The 22,862-nt window shown below is 37.0% G+C and overlaps 1 protein-coding gene across 4 annotated transcripts in view; it reads left to right on the forward strand.

The window, feature by feature from the left end:
- CEP112 (centrosomal protein 112) overlaps positions 1-22,862 on the forward strand; it is a 422,424-nt gene that overhangs the window by 81,731 nt on the left and 317,831 nt on the right. For all 4 annotated transcript variants that reach the window (XM_078065962.1, XM_078065964.1, XM_078065965.1 and 1 more), the window contains exons 11-16: positions 1,961-2,079; positions 8,085-8,228; positions 20,515-20,669; positions 20,982-21,111; positions 21,917-22,009; positions 22,735-22,794. In XM_078065962.1, coding sequence (XP_077922088.1) covers positions 1,961-2,079; positions 8,085-8,228; positions 20,515-20,669; positions 20,982-21,111; positions 21,917-22,009; positions 22,735-22,794 — 701 coding nt within the window. The remainder of the gene's footprint in view (positions 1-1,960; positions 2,080-8,084; positions 8,229-20,514; positions 20,670-20,981; positions 21,112-21,916; positions 22,010-22,734; positions 22,795-22,862) is intronic.

Genomic DNA, 22,862 nt, shown 5'->3' on the forward strand with positions numbered 1-22,862 from the left:
AGGAGAGAGAGAGTGAGGGAGAGTGAGAGAAAGCGAGAGAGAGCAAGAGTGCATTCCCCTTAGAAACATGGGCTCTAATCCCAGCCCTGGTGTTCAATGTCTGCTATATGACATCAGGAGGGTTCTGGGCTATGGCTTACTCATTATGAAATGGTGAGGTTGGAATAAATAATATATAAAGTCCCTTCCAACTCAAGGATGTTCTGCTTCCGTGCTTTGGTAACTTTGCATGTGAGGTGATAAGGACCCGGAATACCTGAATGATGGCAGGGGCGAGGAGGCTAGTGAGAGTGGAAGGGAAGAAGACATTTTGGAGGATTTGGTGAATGGTAAGATATAAGCGACGGGAGAGCTTTCTGTTTAGGGTTTCCCTATGGAACTTACTGGCTCTCTCCCAAACCGCCAAGCCTGAATGTATCTGAGAGAACGGTAATGCCCTTGAAATTTAGGGTGGCAATTACGTATATAAGTTAACTAATGAAATAGATATTTTTAGGTTTATTTCCAGCCTTAAATGTTGGTGAAAGTAATTAGAAATTTGTTCAGGTTCTTTTGCCAAATATCAGTGGCTACAAAAATATTTAAAATTTTTTTCTAGGTTTTCGTTTCTTACCCTGATTCAAACCAGGCAATTTAAACATGCCTAAGGTTTAAAAATAGTATTTCCTAAGGCTTTTTGAATTGCAAACAGATCTTAGTTTTAATTTTGGGATTGTGAACTAAAATGTTGTAGATGCTAAAAACTAATATTAGGTTAACTTGAATTCTTCGCCTTTCCCCCTCCTGTGTTGCATAGTTGAGATACATGAGTGAAAGAAGTTTCTATGTAAATGTTTATGAAAATTTTGCAATCTTAAAGAAAGTGAAGAACATATTCAGTAAGCTAGGAAAAGTAGTACACTCAAGCAAACGTACAACTGAATTTATTTTACCCTCCAGAATTTATTTTACATGATATATTAAACAAATTTTCACTTAAATCAGCGACAGTTCTTTAAAAAAAGAAGATAGAAATTTAAATGATTTATAAGGGAAATGTTTTATATATTTAAAGTCTATTTTGTTTCAGTAACATAAACCTTCGCAATGATTTTAACGTATCCAGGAGTAATGATATATTGGAATGATGAGTTCCTCCATCTGTGTATCCAGGACACATCTTTTTGAGTCCTTGCCTGTGTGGCAGTGTTTGTTATGCCCTGTAGATAAAAAGTTGAAATATCTTTCTCCTCAGGACATAGGCAAGTAAGCCATTATAACATATAAAGTAATAAGTGATTTATTGGAGAAATAGATGAGGTTCCCTGGGAATGAGGAGGAGTTGCTTTCTGCCCCTCCAAGGGGAGAAATCTGGTTGGTGAATGGGTCATAAAGAAGGTGATACTCGAATTGAGACCAAGGATAAGTAGCGGTTTTTCAACAAGGGAGGGACGGGCATTCCACATAATAAATGATCAGTTAGGCCGTGAATAGATGAAAGAATATGGCCTCAGGAAGCTGCAGATAGGTTTGTGTGTTTACAGTACAAGGTTAAAAATATGGAAGTGGTGAGAGATACGGCCAGGAAGCAGTCAGATCATGATGAGTTGTTTTCCATATTAGAGATTTTTGGCTTTTACCTTTTAGGTGAGGGAAGCTGCAGAAAGATTTCAAGTCTGGGAGTAACAGGGCTGGATTTTCACTGTAGAAAGGCCTCTCAAAGCAGTGGAGGGCCCACTGGAAGGGAATGATATGAAGACCAGCACACTGTTAAAATTGTCTAGAGAGTGAGTAATAATGGATTCAACCAGGGCTGTGGTAGCAGAAATGGAGAAAGGAAGGAATAAGAGATACTTTAGACAATTGAGAAGACTTGCAGAAAAATGGAACTATCTGTTAACTGGTGAACCATATTTTTTGTCATCAGACTCTTATGAGGTAGCTAGAATTGGCTTAACTATGTTTTCATCATTTTTGACAGTTCAGGCCCTTATACGTGACTGTCAAGTTATCAGAGAGACCAAAGAAAACCAGATTACAGAGCTAAAAAAGATATGTGAACAGAGTACAGAATCTCTGAATAATGATTGGGAAAAAAAGGTAAGCGTCATAAAATTGTGATGGAAAATACAAAGGTTTATGCTTCAGAATAAAATATTTTATTATAAAAATAATGGATGCTCACAGAATATACAGAAAAGTATGAAAAAAATAAAATAAAATAAAATTGAAGACCAACTGTCTAGATATTGTTCATGTTTTGGTATATTTTTTTCTAGAAGTCTAATGGTTTATAAAGTAGTTTTCACTTAGAAAACTTTTGACTAATTCTTGAATTCATGTTCTAAATTTTTTGTCATAGTCTATAGCTTTTAAGAAAAATTAGCAGGGAAAAGGTAGTAGGATAACTTTTGGAGATTTTACCTTATTTTAATTTTGGATTTAGGCCATTGGATCATTTCTTTTCTGAAATTTCAGATAACACAATAATTATAGTATAAACTTGTTTTTGATGTAAACAAAATCAGTAGTGGATGGGTTATTCTTGGAGGATCATTTAATTTAATTAAGAAAAATATTTTCACATGAATTAGCAGTGCCAAGAGCAATGTAATAAAAATATTTCTTATGAACAAATCTCACATAGTTGTATAGTACTTCACTTAAGCCCTTAAGCCGTTATTTCAAGTTACAATATGTGTTTAAAATAAAGTATGTCACTTCTTTTGCGGTATTCTGTCATAAAGATATTGTTAACTCATATTCTCTCAATTATAGTCTGGGTTCAGCATATTTTACTGAAAGTTATAAATGCCTTTCCAAGCAGACACTGTGGGTCTGTAATATGTCCTGGTGACGGCAGCTTAGGACGAGTCTGGGAAGTGCACTGCAGATATATCAGGATGTGGAGAATTAGCTCTTTTCTGGTTTTATTTTGTCAATTTATGTGTTTTTTTCCCTCTTTCTCACATTTTGGTTTTATCTTTTCTATAAATTTGGCATATTTTTGTGTTTGTTGCAGGTACCTTGCATACATAGCCGGTCCCCTTCCTCCCTTTGTCTGATTCCCTAGTTCCTTATTTTTCAGTTTAAATTGCCAAGTCTTCTTGGAAGAGAAAAGTCTTCTGCCTTCTCCTATGTATGAGGGTACATTTTATTCCTTCAGTTGGGTGAACAAATCTTTCTTACAGCTGCACAGTAATTAGTGGATATGAATGCACTGCAAATGTGATGGAAGTTCTTTTTTGTGAAGTACAATTGCATGTAAATCTGAGGTGAAAACCTGGTGCAAGCAAGATAGGTACCAAAAATTAATAAGCAGATGATAATTTTTTGATACTAAATTACTTTGTAATGTATGCAGTCATTCATTAGAAAGTTATTAAGCATCTATATGGACAGGTGGTGTGAGTGTGCACGTGTGTGCATGTATGGTGTGTGTGTGCCTGCCTATGTGTACATGTACCCCATAGTGTCCCTCATAGAAATCTCCATCCAACATCTCTCACTCCAAGTCCGCTGTACAACTACCTACTTAAGGTCTCTCCTTGATCTAAATCCCATTGTTCTTGCCAAACCCCATCTTCTTCCTTTGTTGCTAAACCAGTCTCCTCCTAGGGGTTTTCCCTTATTCCCTGTTCCCTGTGGCGTTGCTGTCTGCCCAGCTGCTTAGGCTTTTCTTTTTGCCTCATCTCTCATATCCAATCACTTGCCAAGTTCTACTTGTTTTGTTCATTCTGCTTGTTTTGTTATTCCCCACTGTCCCCTCCCTAGTTCCAGAGACCATCGCCCCTTCCTAGGTTTGCTGTAACCCTGCCCCTCTTTAGTCCACGCCCCACAATACACCACACTGATGGTCTTTCTAACACACATCTGGTTTCCCTCACCACCATGTTTAAAGCACTCCAGTGCCTTCCCAGTGGGAGATTGACAGGGCTCTTCATGACTGATAACTCTGGATCTCGCAAGCCTCACCTTCTGTCACAACCCTACACTTCTGGTACTTTTGGACTGGCTTCACAGAACTTTCCCAGTTATTTGACTCTACCATGCTATTTCTAATCTGTGGGCCTTTAAAAACATTGAGTATGATTCACACACCGTAAAGTTCATCCTTTTATTTATTTATTTATTTGTTTTTATTTATTTGACAGAGAGAGATAGCAAAAGAGGGAACACAAGCAGGGGGAGTGGGCGAGGGAGAAGCAGGCTCTCCACCAAGCAGGGAGCCCATTGCGGGGCTCAATCCCAGGATCCTGGGATCATGACCTGAGACGAAGGCAGACGCTTAACGACTGAGCCACCCAGGCGCCCCAAAGCTCATCCTTTTAAAGTGTGTGTACAGTTCAGTGGTTTTCATTATATTTACAAAATTGTGTGACCATCGTCACTATCTAATTTCTAGGACATTTCTGTCATCCCAGAGAGAAACCCATGGGCAGTCACTTCCTGTTTCCCTTTCCTCCAGCCTCTTACAACCACTAATCCACTTTCTGTCTCTAGAGTTTTGCCTGTAGAATCACACAACTACGTGGCATTTTGTGACTGACTTCTCTCACTTACCATGTTTTTAAGTTTCATCATGTTGTGGCATAAATCAGGAGTTCAGTCAGCATTAAAGCTGAATAAGCCATTGAATGGACATGCCACATTTTGTTTATCCATTCATCAGTTGATGGGCATTTGAATTGATTCCATTATTTGGATATCATGACTAATGCTGCTGTGAAAATTTGTGTATGAGTTTTTGTGTGGCCATATGTTTTCTTTTCTCTTGGCTATTGTATGGGGAAAAACACTGTCTATGTTTTCCTTCACTCATACACTCGTAATACTTCTGACTCCAGATATGTGGGTTTTCTACACATCAAGCAATTTTCTTGGACGCCAACTGGATGTCCTATAACTCAACTAAATCTGACACTATTTGCCTAGAGTTAGTTAGTGTCAGATCCTACAAGGTAAGGGCTAAATCCCACCAGACTGCCCCCACTTCAGATGTCAGTCAAAAGTCCCAGGTTGTTACCTGTACTTCTTACCAAGCCGCTATAAATAGGAATAACGTGAAACCCTTCTTGGGCTCTGTGATTTGCTGGAATAGCTCACAGAACTTAGGGAAACATTACTTGCATTTACTGTTTTATTATAAAGGGTGTAATAGTAGATGCTGATAAATAACCAGACGAAAAAATACGACGGGCTAGGTATGTGGGAAGGGGCACAGAGTTTCCGCACCCTCTCCTGGCACATCACTCCCTGAGTACCTCCATGTGTTCACCAACCCAGAATCTCTCCAAGCCCCAAACTTTTGGGTAGGCCTTATTACACAGGTAGGAGCAATGGTAAACTTAATCTTTAGCCACTCTCCCCTTCCTAGAGGATGGGGAAATGGGGCTGAAAGTTATAAGCTTCTAATCATGTGGCTTGACCATCTAGGTCACCAGCCCCCATCCTGAAGCTATCCAAGAGCCCATCCAAAGTTGCCTCATTAGAACAACACACACTCCTATCACCCAGGAAATTCTAAGGGATTTAGGAGCTCTAGGCCCGGAACCAGGGTCAAAGACCAAATATTAGAACAAAAGATGCTTCTAGTGCTCTTATCACTTAGGACATTACAGGGATTTTAGCTGTGTTCCAGGAACAATATTTTCTGTTATTTCACAGGTGTACCCTTAGGAGTGAAATCTCTGGGTTATATGGTGATTCTGTGTTTAACATTTCAAGGAACTGCCTGTTTTCCAGAGTGGCTGCACCACTCACCTGTGGGCTTTTCCAGTACTTCTCCATCTATTTAGACAGATTCCTGGTTTCTCTGCGTCCCTTCCTGCATGAGGCAACTACATGGTCAAATGTCCAGGCGTAAGACCCATATGTAGGATGCTGGGAAGGTCTTCTGCATCCCCCGTACCCATTGCCAAACCCTGGCTAAAAAAATGGGTAGATCTCCTCATTATCAGGGCCCTGGTGGCATCCCGATGGCTTAATAAATCTCAGCAAGGTCTCTACTTCAGAGCATGACAAATAATACCTGCTCCTAAAACAGCCTATCCCTCAGGGGAATGTTTGCCCTTTAAAGCCTCCCAGACCAAGTGACCTGGACCGCAATTCATTGCTATGTCTGGGAAAGCTCTCAGTGATGTGTTGTGCCCAGTACGTGGTAGATACTAATAAAATTTCCGGATGAATACTTGAGTATTAGTCATCTCCAGTCAGATTATTAGACTACATACACCTGCTTGATCCTCAGACGTGTCTGCCAAATTAGAGCATACGTGTTTCTGCCAGGATCATGTTTACCCTTGCAGTCTTAACTCTGAGTTCCCTGGATGAGATAACTCGGGCTGACTTACAGACATTCCTCCGGCTTCAACAGGCACAGTCCCCTTGTAAATCAATTGTGGGATGCACCCAAGAAACCACGATGCACTAATGGACTACTAGATGGAGTAGATTTGCAGCATTCGGTAGGCATATGTCCTAGGACGTCTGGGAGACCACAAACATAAAGAAACCACTACAACATGAGTAAAACCACAAAATTCTAAGTGACCTTTCGATCACTTTGTCAGAGTTACTACATAGGTCAGTCGACAGCACTGAAATTTAGATGCTGTGGGCTTGGCCACATTCATGGGCCAACTAAGTGACTGACTTCTGAATATCGCATGTAACACCAGTTTGAAACAGACTTTGGCAAAAATATAAACCCAACATATCAGGGATTTTGGGTACCACTCAAAAATAGCCCAAACTGCATATGTGAAATTTGTGAAACCCGAGGGTCTTCTTTTGTGTAGCTAATACTGGGCCATCCCCATTTTTGCCGTTCAGCTAGAAATGAGAAAAGTTCTTGGGGCCCTTGCCAATAACGAGCACAACTACTGCCCGCATTCTGCCTCGAGTTCCCACCATGTCTCAGGGTTTTCCCTGTTAGTTCAGTATCTTCCTAGTCAAATGAGAATCTCTATGCATGTGTTGTATCCTTGTCTCTCCTATTCATGAATGGGAAATCAAATCTTTTAAACCCTTCTGGACTTTTTCCCTCCCCACCAACTGAGTGAGCCTGGGGTTAGGTGTGGGTATAGGAGTTAGATTCAGAATTTCACTCCCATTAAGATAAGTGAAGGAATGTCCCCAGGCTGGGAGCAGATTTTTAATTCCCTTTGGAAGCTATCCACTGAACCATGTTTTCCTTACCTTAGTTAAATAGATATTTTGGTGCTTCATACATTTAAACAGTGGATACATAATCTTAAAAAGACCAGTATACAGGAGGACATGTAGTATACATTTCTACTTAGCAAACTCTTTCCCTATTTGATTTATAAATGCCATCTTTAAATCTACTTTTGTATAGATTATGGAATGGGTAAAAATAGTTACTTGTCAGGGGTTAGGGTGAAGGGGAAAGCATTTTTAACACTACTCTTGTGCAAAGTTTTGTGCAAACGAGATGAAAATCCCGACAGTGAGATAATATTCCTAGTCAATAACAATATTCTAAATACTTCTGTTTCCTGATTTCAGGCAAATACTAGTGTTGTTCAGCCGAGGCATTGTGTTATCTGTCTGATTTATTTACTGTTTCTACCTGAGGTGGATAATTCCCTTTAATATTTGTTTATTCATTAAAATTTTCAGCTCAGGGAAGTCAAGAAAAATTGTTTCTTTTCTTTTTTTTTAAGATTTACTTGTTTATTTTAGAGAGAGAGAGTGGGGTTAGGGGCAGTGGGAGAGGGAGAGAATGAATCTCAAGCAGACTTCCCACTGAGCATGGAGCCCGATGCAGGTATCTGTCTCACGAACCCGAGATCATGACCTGAGCCGAAATCAAGAGCTGGATGTTCAACCGACTAAGCCACCCAGGCACCCTGAAAAAAATTGTTTAACAATTTTTTATATACTCTTTTTATATAAATCTTATAACAATCTTTTATATAATCTCTTTACTTGGAATGTTTATTTATGAGTTTTATATCTTTTATTGTTCAGGTCACCAAATAAATAAATAGAGAAATATAGGAAAACATTTTTTTCTGAATTGCAAAGTAGCCTCTTCTATAATAATAGTGAAAGAGTCACTTCTTGAATTCACTGTGTAGCTCCACAATGCCGTCGCAGAAATGGAAAAGGAAAAGTTTGATCTTCAAAAGCGGCACACAGAAAATATTCAAGAGTTGCTCGAGGACACAAACGTGCGTCTGAATAAAATGGAAGGTGAATACATGGCCCAGACACAGTCCACGGTGAGTCTTTTTTTTCCTTTTCTTGCCGTTTCTAGTAACTATCCTATTAATCTCCATGACTCCATGCTTCCTCAATGTGTGCAGTGCATAAATAAATGTGTTATAGAATTTTAAAAAAACATTTTACCTTCTGACTTGATACAGAATTATATGCAACAATGGACAGTCTCTTGAAGTCTGCTGTGGGATTTCAGTCTGGATTGTTCAGTGCCACTGTTTTTCTTCTTAACCCCCAGAAGCCTTTACAAATCTTTTTTCTTGTTGTTGTTGTTGTTTTTACTGACTTTCAGTCTAGAGACCCTCCCTCCTTTCCTTCCTTCCTTCTGTTTCATTTCAACTTGATTGAGGGACCAGACCCAGATATCACATGGGTAAGCCCCAAAAGTTCCCTTCCTGAGACGATACAGAAGGAGGTCACCAGAGTACACAGCAGAGAGACCAGTCACTTTCTCTAAGGAAAGATGAAGGATTCCCCTCAAGAGCCACCTCAGGGAACACCTGGTTACGGAGGATAGGTCTGAGAGAGTGAGCATCTTCAGCCTTTGAGAAGGTTAGCTGACTTCCTAAAATACATAAGGCTGAAACAGGTAGGCTCATGGGTACATAGACAGGGCTCCTCACATCTGAGGCAAGTACACCTCATCAGTCTTGTTCCTATATACGATATGACCTTATAGAATGGTAGAGCCTTGTGTCCTAGGCATGAACACAGTTCTCATTTTCCACTGACAGTCCACTCAGGCCAACCTGGCTGGGCCGTGGACTTCCTTGAATTTAAAGCTGTGGAATTTGAACAAGAGTCGGTTTCTCTGGCTTGTCTTGGAGACCCCTAGACCAGTTCTACAGCCTATCTCGCAGAGTTAAAGAAATGGGAAGCAGGATCCACAGTGACTTGGAACTTGGGCTTTAGGGTTTTGGGTTCAAATCCCGGCTTACTAACTTGAGTGCCATGTGAGTTCTTCACATGTTAATTTTCCTCATCTGTTAGATAGGATAACAGTAGTACAGTGTAATAGATGTTGTTGGAAATTTTTTTTTAAAGATTTTATTTATTTATTTAAGAGAGATAGAGAGGGCACGAGAGACAGAGAGAGAGTGCAGGGGGGAGGGGCAGAGGTAGAGGGAGAAGCAGGGAGCCGATGCGGGGCTCCATCCCGGGACCTCAGGATCACAACCTGAGCTGAAGGCAGATGCTTAACCAACTGAGCCACCCAGGCGTCCTTGTTGGAGATTTTTAATAAATTAATATACATAAATTAAGTTACATAATAAGTGCTCAATAGATAATTTTTAAATATTATCTTTGAAAATGTAACATACAAGAATGATAATCAAGAGAGACATAAATGAGAAAATGATCAATTCAAGAAGTTAATCAACATTTGCTTAAAGATGGCCAGTTGAAGATTGTGTTGGCCTCCATCCCCTCCCATAAAAATGATAGTAAAGGGATAAAGAAAAAGGTGTAAACCCAGAAGGACAAAGAGCATAATGGAAGTAATAAAATTTTTGGAGTTGGAAAGGCAATGGATGAATGGAAACTGACCAGTTCAAGGAAGCGGAACCCTAAATCAGCATTGAAGAAATCTACAAGCAAACTGGATGACACCAGGGGTTCTCCTAGAGGCTCGGGACTGGTCAGCACCAGTCACCTCTGGGAGAGGACGTGCAGGTGGTGCTTCAACACATTGGATTCCTAGGAGGTTTGTTTAGGAAGCAGCTAGATGTTGACTTTGGGTGCTGGACACAAGTGCGTTTATCATACTATTCCTTTTACTTTTGTATATGTTTGAAATGTCCCATAATAAAACTTTTTTAATGATAAAATTAACAACCAAAAACAACCAGATCTTTCTATCCCCTCTCCCACCTCCTTTATGAAGCCTGGGATCTTAGCAGAAGACTTGAGGTTATTTTCTGAAGATATTTCATACCACAGCAGTTCTTAGAGTATGGTGAGCACGTCCGGGGGAGTCCTTGAGACTCTTTAGAATCCTTTGAATGGCCAGATTGAAACTCTTTCCACAACACCCCCCCCCCCAATAAAGGAAAAACATCAAAAACTCGGGTCATTTAAAACGGGAAAATGTTAAGCTTCCCTCAGATTTTCTCAACTCAATATTTGATACCAGAAGATAATAGAACAACACTAAAAGAAAAACATTAGAAGTATGGCCTAAAATGGTTTTTAATTATAGAAGATATGAGCAGTTTTGAACATCAGCAAATATCTTTGACTTTTATAAATGTTAAATGTCACTCTGATGTCCCTAGGTGTGGATTTTTGGGCATTATTTGAGCCCTTTAAATCTGTGTTCACACTGGGTGTTACGTGTAACTAATGAATCACTGAGCACTACATCAGAAACTAACCATGTACTATACAGAGGCTAACTGAGCATAATTAAAATAAATCTGTGTTCAGAGAAATTTATTTCCATTGTTCCTCCAAAAAGATCTGTTGTTCCTACCTCTTAGGTTTTATTTTACGCTTTCTACCTCTTTGTATGTCCTTCCTATTCTTTGCTCCTGGGATGGTTTTCTGTTCTGATCTTACTCTCACCAATTAATTCTTTAGTAGGTTTCCTTCTGCTTATTGTGTCTATTACACCTTTTATTTGGCTACTATATTTTTTCATATCCAGTATTTTCATTTGCTGGTGGCCTCCTTCTCCTCCTCTTGTTTTCTTCTTTTTTCAAGCAGAGCGAATGTATTTGCAAATCACATATGTGGTAAGGGATTGACATCCAGAATATGTAAGGAGCTCCTACAACTCAACAACAACAGTTTCCAGGGCCTTCTACCCTGAGGGTCACCCCCTCCTCCCTATTTAAAGCGTAGTAAATCCAAGAGACATATGTAGTCTATTATAAAAACATGCCAGGCATTATACTGGATACTGGAGCCATAGTGGTGACCAAAAAGTCCTTCTCCACAATGCTCACATTTTTGTGCAGGTGATAGCCAATAAAGAAGTATAACTGTCCAGTGGTGATAAGTGTTCTGATGAAAAAGAATTCAGTTTAAGACCTGCCTTGTAAATGGAGGTGACTTTGTCCTCAAGGGGGTATCTATTGGTTGTTGGGATAAAAGAAATTTTAGATATTATAGTGGTTTGTGACATTCCAGTGGGCACAGTTTATATACAGCAAGTCTGGGGTATTAAAATTTCAGGGTAAGGAACAACTAAAAGAAAAAATAACTAAAAAGCCTCCTTAATTAAGGGAGCAATAATTAAAAGAAAAAAAAGGTTGAGCTACTCTGGTGTGAGGGGATAGAGTGGAGGAGGTTGCTACCACAGGTGAGGCAGTCACGGAAAGTCTTTGTGAAGGTGGGGCATTTACAAAGGGACCCAAGGAAGTATCGGAGGAATCCATGTCATAATATGGGAACAGCATTTCAGGCAGAAGGAACAGCCAGTGCAAAGATCCTAACACTAGGATGTGTTGGGCAAGTTCAGAAAACAGCAAGGGGGCAATGTAGACCTAGCACTGGAAGCAGAAGGGGGCGTGGTAGGAAAAGAAGTTAGGGCACACATCCGAGAAAGCTGTGTAGACCATTGTAATTGATTCTTTTTTTTTTAAACAGCTTTACTGAGGTATAATTTATATATTACAAAATTATTTTAAAGTGTACAATTCAGTGAATTTTTAGTATATTTGTATTGAATTTTTTAATGGGTTGAGCACATGGAATTGATTCCATCTGACTAATATTTTAAACATGTCTCTCTGGCCCTGGGCAGAGAAAAAAGTGTGAGGGGCCAAGAATGGGAGACCAATTAGGAAGCTATTATTGTAGTTTAGGTAAGAGAGGGGCTGGCTTGGACATAAGTATCAGCCAGCAAACGATGACGCTGTTAAGTGCAATGCAGAAGGCTAGGGGTGGATCAGGTTTATTGGGGTAAAAGAAAAAATTCAAGAATTTATTTTCTGGATAATAAATATAATGATGTATCCAACATCCATGAACGAACATGAAATTTATATCTGAAATACATTTTTGCCATCTCAACATCCTAAATTTTTACAAACATGAATTAAACATAATAATTTTAAAGTTGAAACTTGATTGCCTAAAATGTTGACTTACAGAGTCATATTTTATTAATTAAATAATATAAGAGCAAGATCTTTCACAGTGGAATTTTTAATTTTTATACATTTGGGATGTAAAGAAAAGTGATGCTTTGGAGCCAAGCGGTCATTGTCAAAGTAACTTCATTCTATTTTTAATGAAATTTGAAGTTAAAAATTAGCATTCAGACCTTGTCATTAGGTAACAGTAAATATGAGAAAAATGGACAGAGTCTGTCAGCAGGATTGAATTTAAGAATCATCAAAACTAGACAGATCTTGCTGAGCAGCTCCTGATTTAATAATTAAATAAGGTAGAGTTCAAGGCATGGCTTAAGATGAAAGATGGGACTGTCACTGAGAATTAGTTTCTTGGTTTTGTTGTTCTTTCAGGTTTTTTCTTTCTTTCTTTCCTTTCTTTCTTTTTTTTTTTTTGTTGAGTCTTGTTTTGTTTCATTGCCATTTGTTGTAAGCAGATACTTGTATAGATTATTAGACTTACGTCTTTTGGTATTGGCAAGGATTTTCTTGTGTGAAATTCATAATTAAAACATGTAAACAGTGAGTTTTTAAAACAATATATTAGAACTTATAAATATGAAAATTATAGCCAAATTATTAGATGCTTGGGGAGGTGACAGCTGTAAAATATAGGGCTCTATTCATATCAATGCTTAGACACACTGAAAGTCTGTGGATGGCTTTATTGCAATTTTAGGCTCTGTTAGTGGAATTCTTTACCTTTTTCTGTATCATGGATCCCACTGGCAATCTTGTGAAGTCTATGTGGTCCTTCTCAGAAAAATACTTTTAAGTTTAATAAAATATTAAGATTACAAAGAGAAGTTTTATTGAGTTATAGTTATCGAAATATTAATAAATCAAAGTCATGATAAAGTAATACATATGTTTCTAAACTAATGCAATAAATATCAAGATTTAGCAGTGGGCCTGATAACCATTGTAATTTATTGAATAAGAATGAAGATAAACAATATTTAGCGATTATCCCAAACTATGATGGACTATAAAAATATCTGTGATTTCTGTTAGTCATAGGTATTGCTAAATACTACCTTGGTTTGTTGACTATATTCTTAGTTGAAGGGAAATGCTGAAGGTCAATTAGGGTGGTGAAAATTAAGATGAGATTTTCTTCTCCATTCTAATTTCCTGACACTCTGAATTGTGTTCATGGACCTGTATCAAGTTTAAGAACCCCAACCTTAAAAAGTATCAAAGGGCCTTAGACACCTGAGAATTTTGTTAGCCATTTATTAACTGTTGTTAGTAGGGACATGTGATAATTCATGGAGCAACTCATCTCCTCTCTGAGATGGCTGGAATTTGTCATTTTGTAGTCGCCACCAGCATGTCTTCTCCCAGCCTCATAATTATAAAGAAACCCCCAGATAGCACCAGTTCATCATTTTGAATTAAATGACCATTTAAAAAAAGTAGTTTTTATTAAAAAAAAAAAACAGTATTAGATTTATAGAAAATTTGACAAGATAGTACACAGTTTCCATATACCCCATACCCAGTTTCCTTTAGTAACGTCTTACATTATTTTGGCCCACTTGTAACAAATGAATCAGTAGTGTTACATTATTATTAACTAAACTCCATAGTTTATTCAGTTTTCCTTAATTTTTATGTGATGTCCTGTTGTCCAGGATCTCATGCAGGACATAACATTACATTTAGTTGTTACGTCTCTCTAGTTTACTCTTGGTTGTGACAGTTTCTCAGGCTTTCCTTGTTTTTCATGATCTTGACAGTCTTGAGGAATGTGGGTCAGGCATGTTGTAGGATGCTCCTCTATTGGATTTTGTCTCATGTTTTTCTTTCTTTTTTTTTTTTAAAGAATTTATTTATTTATTTGACAGAGACAGAGACAGCGAGAGAGGGAACACAAGCAGGGGGAGTGAGAGAGGGAGAAGCAGGCTTCCTGCTGAGCAGGGAGCCCGACACTGGGCTCGATCCCAGGACCCTGGGATCATGACCTGAGCCGAAGGCAGACGCTTAACGACTGAGCCATCCAGGCACCCCTGTCTCATGTTTTTCTTACTATTAGACTGGAGTTCTGGGTTGAGGCAGTAGGATCCCACAGGTGCAATGCTATTCTCATCATATCATATCAGTGGTATGTGAAATTAATGGCATCACTTTTTTTAAAGAAAGATTTTATTTATTTATTTGAGAGAGAGTGAATGAAAGCATGTGCAAGCGGGGAGGGAGAGGGACAAGCAGCCTCCTTGCTGAGTGCAGAGCCTGATGCTGGTTCCATCTCACAACCCTGAGATCACTACCTGAGCTGAAATCAAGAGTCGGATGCTTAACCAACTGAGCCACCCAGGCGCCCAGTGACATCAGTTTTGAGATTAACCTTGATCACCTGGCTGCCCATGCTTAAGAAGTAGGGAGTTATGCTCTCCATACTTGAGGATGGAGTATCTATATAAATTGAAGTTTTTCTGCATGGGAGATTTGTCTCTTCTTTCTCATTTATTCATTTATTGAATCATTTATATCAGTATGGACTTGGGATATTATTTATTTTATATTCTGGGTTATAATCCAATATTCCTTATTTTTTTGCTCAAATTGTTCCAGCTTTGGCCATTGGGAGATCTTTCAGTGGGCTCCTGTGCCCCTTTGACATATCCCCATCAATGCGGATACCATGGAGAAGGTATTAGAAACCAAGACCTGTGTGCTAGGTGTGCTCAGTATTGTTGGGGTGTCTTTTCTTTTATGCCCTTTTACCTGATGGAGCAAGGGAGTGTATGTGCATATACTTACCTGTGTATATATGCCTTTTTATAAATATTTCTATATGTAATCATCTATCTAAACATAATTTCTTAGTGATGTCTGTAACTGAAATGAATTACCACATGGATTGTTCTAGCCTCTTCCCATTGTGTATCTGTAAATTCTTAATCTAACAGTGGAAACTTGGCTTCCACCATCCTTCTTCATTGTTACTTAGTTGTTCCATTCCCGTATACATGTATACCAGTATCAGAGTTATTAATCCATAACCCCATGGGAACCAACTTTGAGTACAGTGCTTATAAGCAGTTACTTTTTGCTTTTGGCCTTGCAGACTCCACTCATTTTAAAATTGCTTAGGCCATCACTTTTTCCCCATCCCTTCAATGAGTTTTTTCATGTATTTGTAATATAACTAGATTCTTTTGTCACAGTCTGCATTTCTTCCTCAGATTCCCCCCAATTCCTAAATGATTTTTTAAATTTGCATAATATAGGGTTCATTTTTTTGTGCTTTAAAATTCCATGTGCTTTGACAAATGCATCTTCTCATGTATCCATCATTATAGTGTCATACATATTTTCACTGTTCTAAAAAATCACCTGTGCTTTACTCTATTCATCCCTTGCCCCTCTCTCTAGAATCCCTGGGAACCACTAATCTTTTTAATTGTTTGCCTAGTTTTGTCTTTTTCACAGTGTCATACAATTGGAATCATACAGTATGTATCCTTTTCAGACTGGTTTCTTTCACTAAGCAATTGTACATTTAAGGATTCTTCATGTTTTTGTGGCTTAAAAACTCATTTCTTTTTATTGATGAATAACATTCAGTTATATGGATGTACTATAGTTTGTTTATTCATTTATCTATTGAAGGATATCTTGTTTATGTCCAGTTTTTTGGCATTGATGAATAGAGCTGTTGTAAGTATTCACTTACAGAGTTTTGCATGGGCATAGTTTTCAAATCAATTGTGACTCAAATCATTTGCAAATTCACTACAGGAAATATAGCCAAAACAAATCAGTGCATATATATGTACCATAAAATATTTATGAAAGTGTTCATAACGACATTATTTTTAATAGCCAGACACTGAAAATAATCCATCAATAAAATGGATAAATTATTTTATGTATGTTCATACAAGGGACTATATATAGCAATGAAAAAGTTTTAATTACTGCTATACCCCATGACATGGATGAATCTCTCAGTCATACAATATGCATGATGAAGCCTGACCCAAAAGAGTACTCTATGATTCCATTTATAGGAAGCTCAACAAAGCCAAAGTTAATTTTTTTGTGATGAAAGAGTAGTGGTTGCCTTTGTGGAGAGGATGACGAATAAGGCTTCAGAACGGCTGGTAATGTTTACATCTCGTAGTGGCTCATGGGTATTTTCAATTTGTAAACAGTTATTAAAATGTATACTTAAGATTTGTACATCTTTTTGTCATATTTCAATAAATTTATGTAATAAGATAAAATATATCAATCTTTTTGCCACTCTAAATAGTTGCTGAGTTACTAACCCTTTCTAATTTTTAGCTCCTATAGGATTCAAATGTTTGAATGTAAAATTCCAGCACCTGTATCCCCAGTCCTTATGTCTTATTCTATCAGCTGCATAACCAAAGGCCCATTGGATATTTTATAATTTCCTGATATGTAACTTACTGAAAATCATGGCTTTATTTCCTACCAACATAATACTCTTTGCTGAGCTTTTTCTTAGTTCTCAATGTGCTATAATTCTCTTGGCATATTAGATTTTGAGCCTGGAAGATTTATAATTCTTGCCACTTGTCATCTCCTTTACTCGGTATTTTATTTAATCATACTATTTACTACTCCAAAAATTTCCTTGGATCTTCTCTCTTCCTTTCTGTTTCCACAGCTACCACTTGAGTTCAGGCCATTGTTGCCTCATTCCAAGACCCTTCTAGTAACCTGCTAGTTGCTCTCCCTGTCTCCTCTTGTTCCGTACCCCACAAATGCAGTTTGTCCCATTCATGTCCCGTGATCGAGAACTTTAATTACTAATCTAATGCCTATTATAACTTCTGCTTATAAGCCATGCCCATTCAAGAACTCCAACCTCATCTTCCGAGTGCCACCTTTGAGTTCACGATGTGGGAAGGTATTCTTTGCACACAAGGTAATCTGTTTGTCATTAACTATAGAGTTACTTGTTTCTTCCTTGATCTTGTTGTTCCCTACCTGGAATTCCCCTCTACACTGTCTGTCACAGCCTGCAAAGTAATGATTCAACAGCATCTTTTTTCCTGAATATCTTTTTATCCCATTTTGAGGCTTCTATTATTTTTTATCCTCTCACTTCTTTTTTTTTTTTTTCAAAGATTTTATTTATTTATTTGAGACAGAGAGAATGAGAGAGAGCGAGTACATGAGAGGGAGGAGGGTCAGAGGGAGAAGCAGACTCCCTGCCGAGCAGGGAGCCCGATGCGGGACTCGATCCAGGGACTCCAGGATCATGACCTGAGCCGAAGGCAGTCGCTTAACCAACTGAGCCACCCAGGCGCCCCTATCCTCTCACTTCTTTGTATTCAGTTTTAAAAAGGTTACTTTGCCTAAATATTGTTGTCCTTCAGGTATTTCAATATACATCTGTACGTTTTCCCTTAAATTTATTTTACTTACTTTGGGTCTATTTTATGTAAGACACCATGAGTGTTAGGAAAATGCCTTAAAAATACATCATAAAAATGAAATAATAATAAATTAAAAAATAATAAAATGAATAACTGTCTTACTATGCCGGGTGATAATAAAATGAATAACTCACTATGTGAGTGAATTCTGTTGCATTTATTATTCTACAGGTGCTGTAAGTCTTCTCATACTGTTGTTTCTTTCTCTGAATTGACCTTGGTCATAATTTGCTTCCTGTAAATGTGGTTTTGTGTGATTTTTCAGCTAGCCCAGACCTTCCTGCTTATTCTTTCATGCCAGATTGGGTTCAGAGATGCTATGGTCACAACTTGTATATATGTTATTGTTTAACCAAGCAACAGATTATTTGCATCCCACTTAGTTTGTATAACCATGTTCTGATCACATTTTCTAAGATCTCCAGCCATGGGTCATGCTTTCTTGGAGTATTCCTACATTTCTATTTGATCATCATTTCATTTTGCAGACATTCCTCATATATCTTGAGTCATGTAAATTTTCCTCATAGATTTTTAAATTTCAGTATCTGGACCATTCTGCGTGTCGATTTCTGTTTTTTTTTTTCCTCTTGATTCTAATTTTTGATGTGCCTGGTATTTTCTGATTGAATGCTAGACATTGTGTACGAAAGATAGTAAATGCTCTGGATGTTGTTATCTTCCCCAAAGAGGTGCCACCCTAACCTATGAGAGACGTCTGGTGTGGAGACAGCTCCCCTTGATCCATTCAGGGACCGAGGTGACTCAAGACCGGGTTGCAGTCCTTGGTCTACCTCTGATTCACTCCCACTCCTAGTGTGGCCTTCTACACAGTTTGAGGTGAAAGTCTCTGATGTTACCAAGGGCCTTCCTCCTTGAATAATCTACAGTTTTTCACTCCTAAGTACAGTGACACTGCCGAAAACTCTAGTCTGCATTTCAGAGTATTTTCTTTTGGTTTCTTAGCCATCTGCCCTATAAATGTTAGGAATTTGGGAAATTCCTTGAGGAGAAAATTGCTTGAGTGGAACCCCCTCCTATGTGCACCCATTCTCTCAGGGATCTTGGTTCCTCAAGTCCTGTCTGCCTAGGCCACCCCCTGCTCTCATTGCCTTGCCTCATCCTCACTCTCCAAGATTGGGGAATGCCTCAAAGGTGAAAGCAGCTTATGGAGAGAGTTGACTCATCTCTCTGAGGTTTCTTTCTCTGGCCCTCTTAAGTCCTAGCTGCCTTGGAAGTTCTCTAATGCCTTCAAATTGATTTTTTCTTGATGTCTTTTGGGTTTTTCACTTTCTCTCAGTGCAAGTGTGATCTGCTGCAAGCTACTCCTTCATAGGCAGAGATAGAAGTTCCTCTCCACGGGTTTATTAAGACAGAGTTTCATTTCTGTTTCTAGTATATCTTGTCTCTTTTGGGTAATTTCCAAGAGAAGAGGGAATAAAAATAATTTTTATTCTGCCATTTAAAACTGGAAGGCCAAGTATGTATTCTTTTCTTTGTTTCTTCCAGTCAATCGATATTTAGGAAACAAGGAGAGTTTAGAATATGTATTGGAAAATTGAACTATCTTCTAAAAGGAACCCCCAAAGCAGAGGGATCATTAATAATGAGGCAGAGTGAATAGGATCCATGGAGAAGAAATGTGAGCATCTGATATGTGTCAGACTCTGAGCTAGGAATTGTATGTATTTTCTATATACCATATCTATATAACATGTTTTTACATTAGATGTAATTATTTTCATTCCTCAAATTCAGAATCTATTGCTTCCAAAATTTAAATTATATACCTAAATTCATATTATAATGAAGAAAGGATGGAATGAATAAAGAATGTTAGGGTTGTAATATTATTTAATGCTTAAACTTTATTTTAAATGTTTATCTTAGAATGAGTATAAAAAGATACTAATTGATTGGAACATCATCCTAACCTTTTCTATTTGCTCACACTTACTGGAAGTGTAATTGTTAAAATGAAAATCAGTTGTCCCTTCATCTAAAGTCTGCTTACCCTAATTTTAGATAAAGTACCTAGTTATAAACATATTGATCTAGTTTTATAAAGATGAAAAATTCAAAATAACTTAAACATCATATAACAGGGAAATGATTTAATTATGTGATGATTTTTGAAGACTTTGGAAAATGCAGTGCTTTTGATAAAATGGTAAGTAACTAAAAATGTGAAACAAATGAAAATTTCATTCACTAATACTGCAACTATGTAATAAAATATTTTTATACACTAATGTGATAATACAAGTATCACTTATTTTTTAAAATAAAAATTTTTAATTAAAAATACTACATTATTTTTATGATTTTAAGAAGTTTCTAGAGCTTCAAGTGAAGAGTAAAGAACATTGCCAAATATACATTTATTAATAGTTGCATAAAGAGAATGTAACTTTTGTGAGGATAAGGACTTTGTCTCTCTTATTTACTGGCTTGTCCCTAGATCCCGAAATAGTACCAGATTTAGTAAATATTTGTTGAATGAATGAATGAATAGCTAAAAGCATATAAACGTGATGGTCTTACTCTTATGGGAGAAAGCATTCTTTTTTTTTTTTTTAAGATCTTGTTGAGTTAGAGGTTGGTATAATTTTTACCAGTATGATTTATGATACATTTATTTTCTGTATTCTTATCTCTAATAGGGTATATATTTTCTTCAGGCTACTTAATGATACAGAAGTGTTATAAAATCAGTTGGAGGCTTTCCTAACAATGACCTATTCTTTCAGAACCAGGTGGTCAAGGAACTGGAGTCACGTGTCCAGCAGCTGACTGGAGAAGCAGAGAACAGTAACTTACAGAGACAGAAATTAATGCAAGAAAAATTGGAGCTTGAAAGATGTTACCAGATAACATGTAATGAATTACAAGAAGTAAAGGCAAGGTATTGTCTGAAGTCAGATATCTATCAGATGTGGCTGTAAAGTACTGATATTAACTCTAAAAATTATTTACCAAAATTAATCACACCTGTGCATTTAACCTTGGGATGTTTCTAGCATAAATATTGCCATTTGTTAATTTTAAAAGTCCTATTTAATATAAGAAGCATAACGTTTAAGAACAGTTGATTAAAATGTGGATACTTGCTTGATATATTGAAATATAGTGCATTTGAATTTGGTTCACTAAAAAAGTTCATTATTAGATATTCTAAATGTATTAGAAGTATATTTTATTCTCTTATTGCTTTTAGGCGCAACACACTGCATAAAGAGAAAGATCATCTTGTAAACGATTATGAACAAAACATGAAACTATTACAAGCCAAATATGATGCTGATATAAGCCTTCTGAAAAAGGAGCATGCTCTTTCAGCTTCTAAGGTATTATATGCTGGTAGATACAGCCATACAAAGTAGTTACTTACCTTACTCAGCATAGAGCCATAGATAGCCATGTGGAAGCTAACTATTTGGCATTTGAAATTAGTCTCTTTCTGCTTTATTCTTGAAATAACTGAAATTTCAAGAATTTTTATTGGTATTTAAAATACTGAAACTGCTGAATGTCTAATACAGAGCATAATATAAATACTTAATAATTAACTAAATTCTGCTATAAGCTAACCCCTTTAAGTACCAAATTTTTTTAAAGGAGGAAACATACAAAAATTCAAGTAGAAATGTTCAGTTGTGTTAATAATGCATATTGTAGAGTAACTATATACACTGTTGTTATTATTTTGAAATCTGGGTCATGCTTTAGCTTTCCTATCATCACATACACATATATACAGGAACCCATAGACACCCTTCCTGGCACCCACACACTTTTGTGTCAGATACTCCACAAAGAGAATCCTGTAGCTGCAATTCTAAGGCAGTCAGTTACTTGCTATTTCATGAAGTATTTCAGTGGGTTTGCTTGTAAAATTAAACTTTAGAAGCTTTTCTGTAAGCCCATTATCTTTACATAAGTATTATATTTTTGTAACTTTAAGTACTGTGCAGAATTTAGTTTATGTTTTGACTTTAAAAGATTAATTTTTAAACTTTTAAAAAAAATTTTCATTCAGATTTATAGATGATTTTAATTCTGATTAAACCTTCAATCAGGGGGAAAAGTAAGTCTATTCAACCAGAAGTTCTAGGATGGTACTGTTTTTCATTATTCTTAAAATTCTTGTAGGCATCTGGTATGATTAAAGAACTAGAAGAGAACATCTGTCAATTAAAACAGCAGCTCCAGGAATCAGAACTTCAAAGAAAGCAACAACTAAGGGTGAGTCCTGTATTTTTATACAGAGCAGTGGCTAAAACTCACCTTTCCTTTTCTTGATTATAAGTATAAATAAGAGTCAATTAAGAAAATCCTCAGACATACAAGTAGCCATTTTTTTCTTTTGTTGCATTGTATCATTTTTCATCTTACTTATTTTAACAAAAGTAGATGCTGATGGGATATAGAGAATAAAGAACAATAATTTTATTGAATAATCTTTTTTGATTCATTCAAAAAATAAACCTTATTTAAATACATTATTATTTTAGAATAATTTCTTCTCTTTAAATTACTCTCTACCAGTCTTCAAACTGTCTCGTTCTCCTTCACATCTTGTAGATCTTTCCCTTTCCCTCATGGTCAAGAATTGCCAAAGACTGACATATGATATAATTTCAAATGTATTATTTCCATATTGAGTCAGTTGATTACTTTTAAGTAGTCTCCTAATCCTAAGGGCCAGAAAGGTTCTCTTCCACTGTAAAGTAGGCCCTTTTGAGAGTAGGAACATCTTCAGAGAACTAAGGTTTTCTGTTCTGCCCTCACACAAAGCTACTCACGTTTCTATTTGTAGTTTAGAAGATTGGACAGGTAGGGCTCCTGTAATAATATACAAAACTTAAAGTTTGTCATCGGGTAGATTGATTTATTTCCTTAGGTTACAAATTGTATTGACGCTAGTAGCAACTTTAAGTACAATAAAAATCAATATTTATTATTCACAGGATCAAGAAAATAAGTTTCAAATGGAGAAAAGTCATTTAAAACGCACCTATGAAAAAAAGGTAATATGTTTTATGGGATGCTGTAAGACATTTAAAATGGCCAATGAGGCAATTGAGAATGAGGGCTG

Source organism: Halichoerus grypus, chromosome 2 (assembly GCF_964656455.1).
Source record: "Halichoerus grypus chromosome 2, mHalGry1.hap1.1, whole genome shotgun sequence".
Lineage (NCBI taxonomy): Eukaryota > Metazoa > Chordata > Mammalia > Carnivora > Phocidae > Halichoerus > Halichoerus grypus.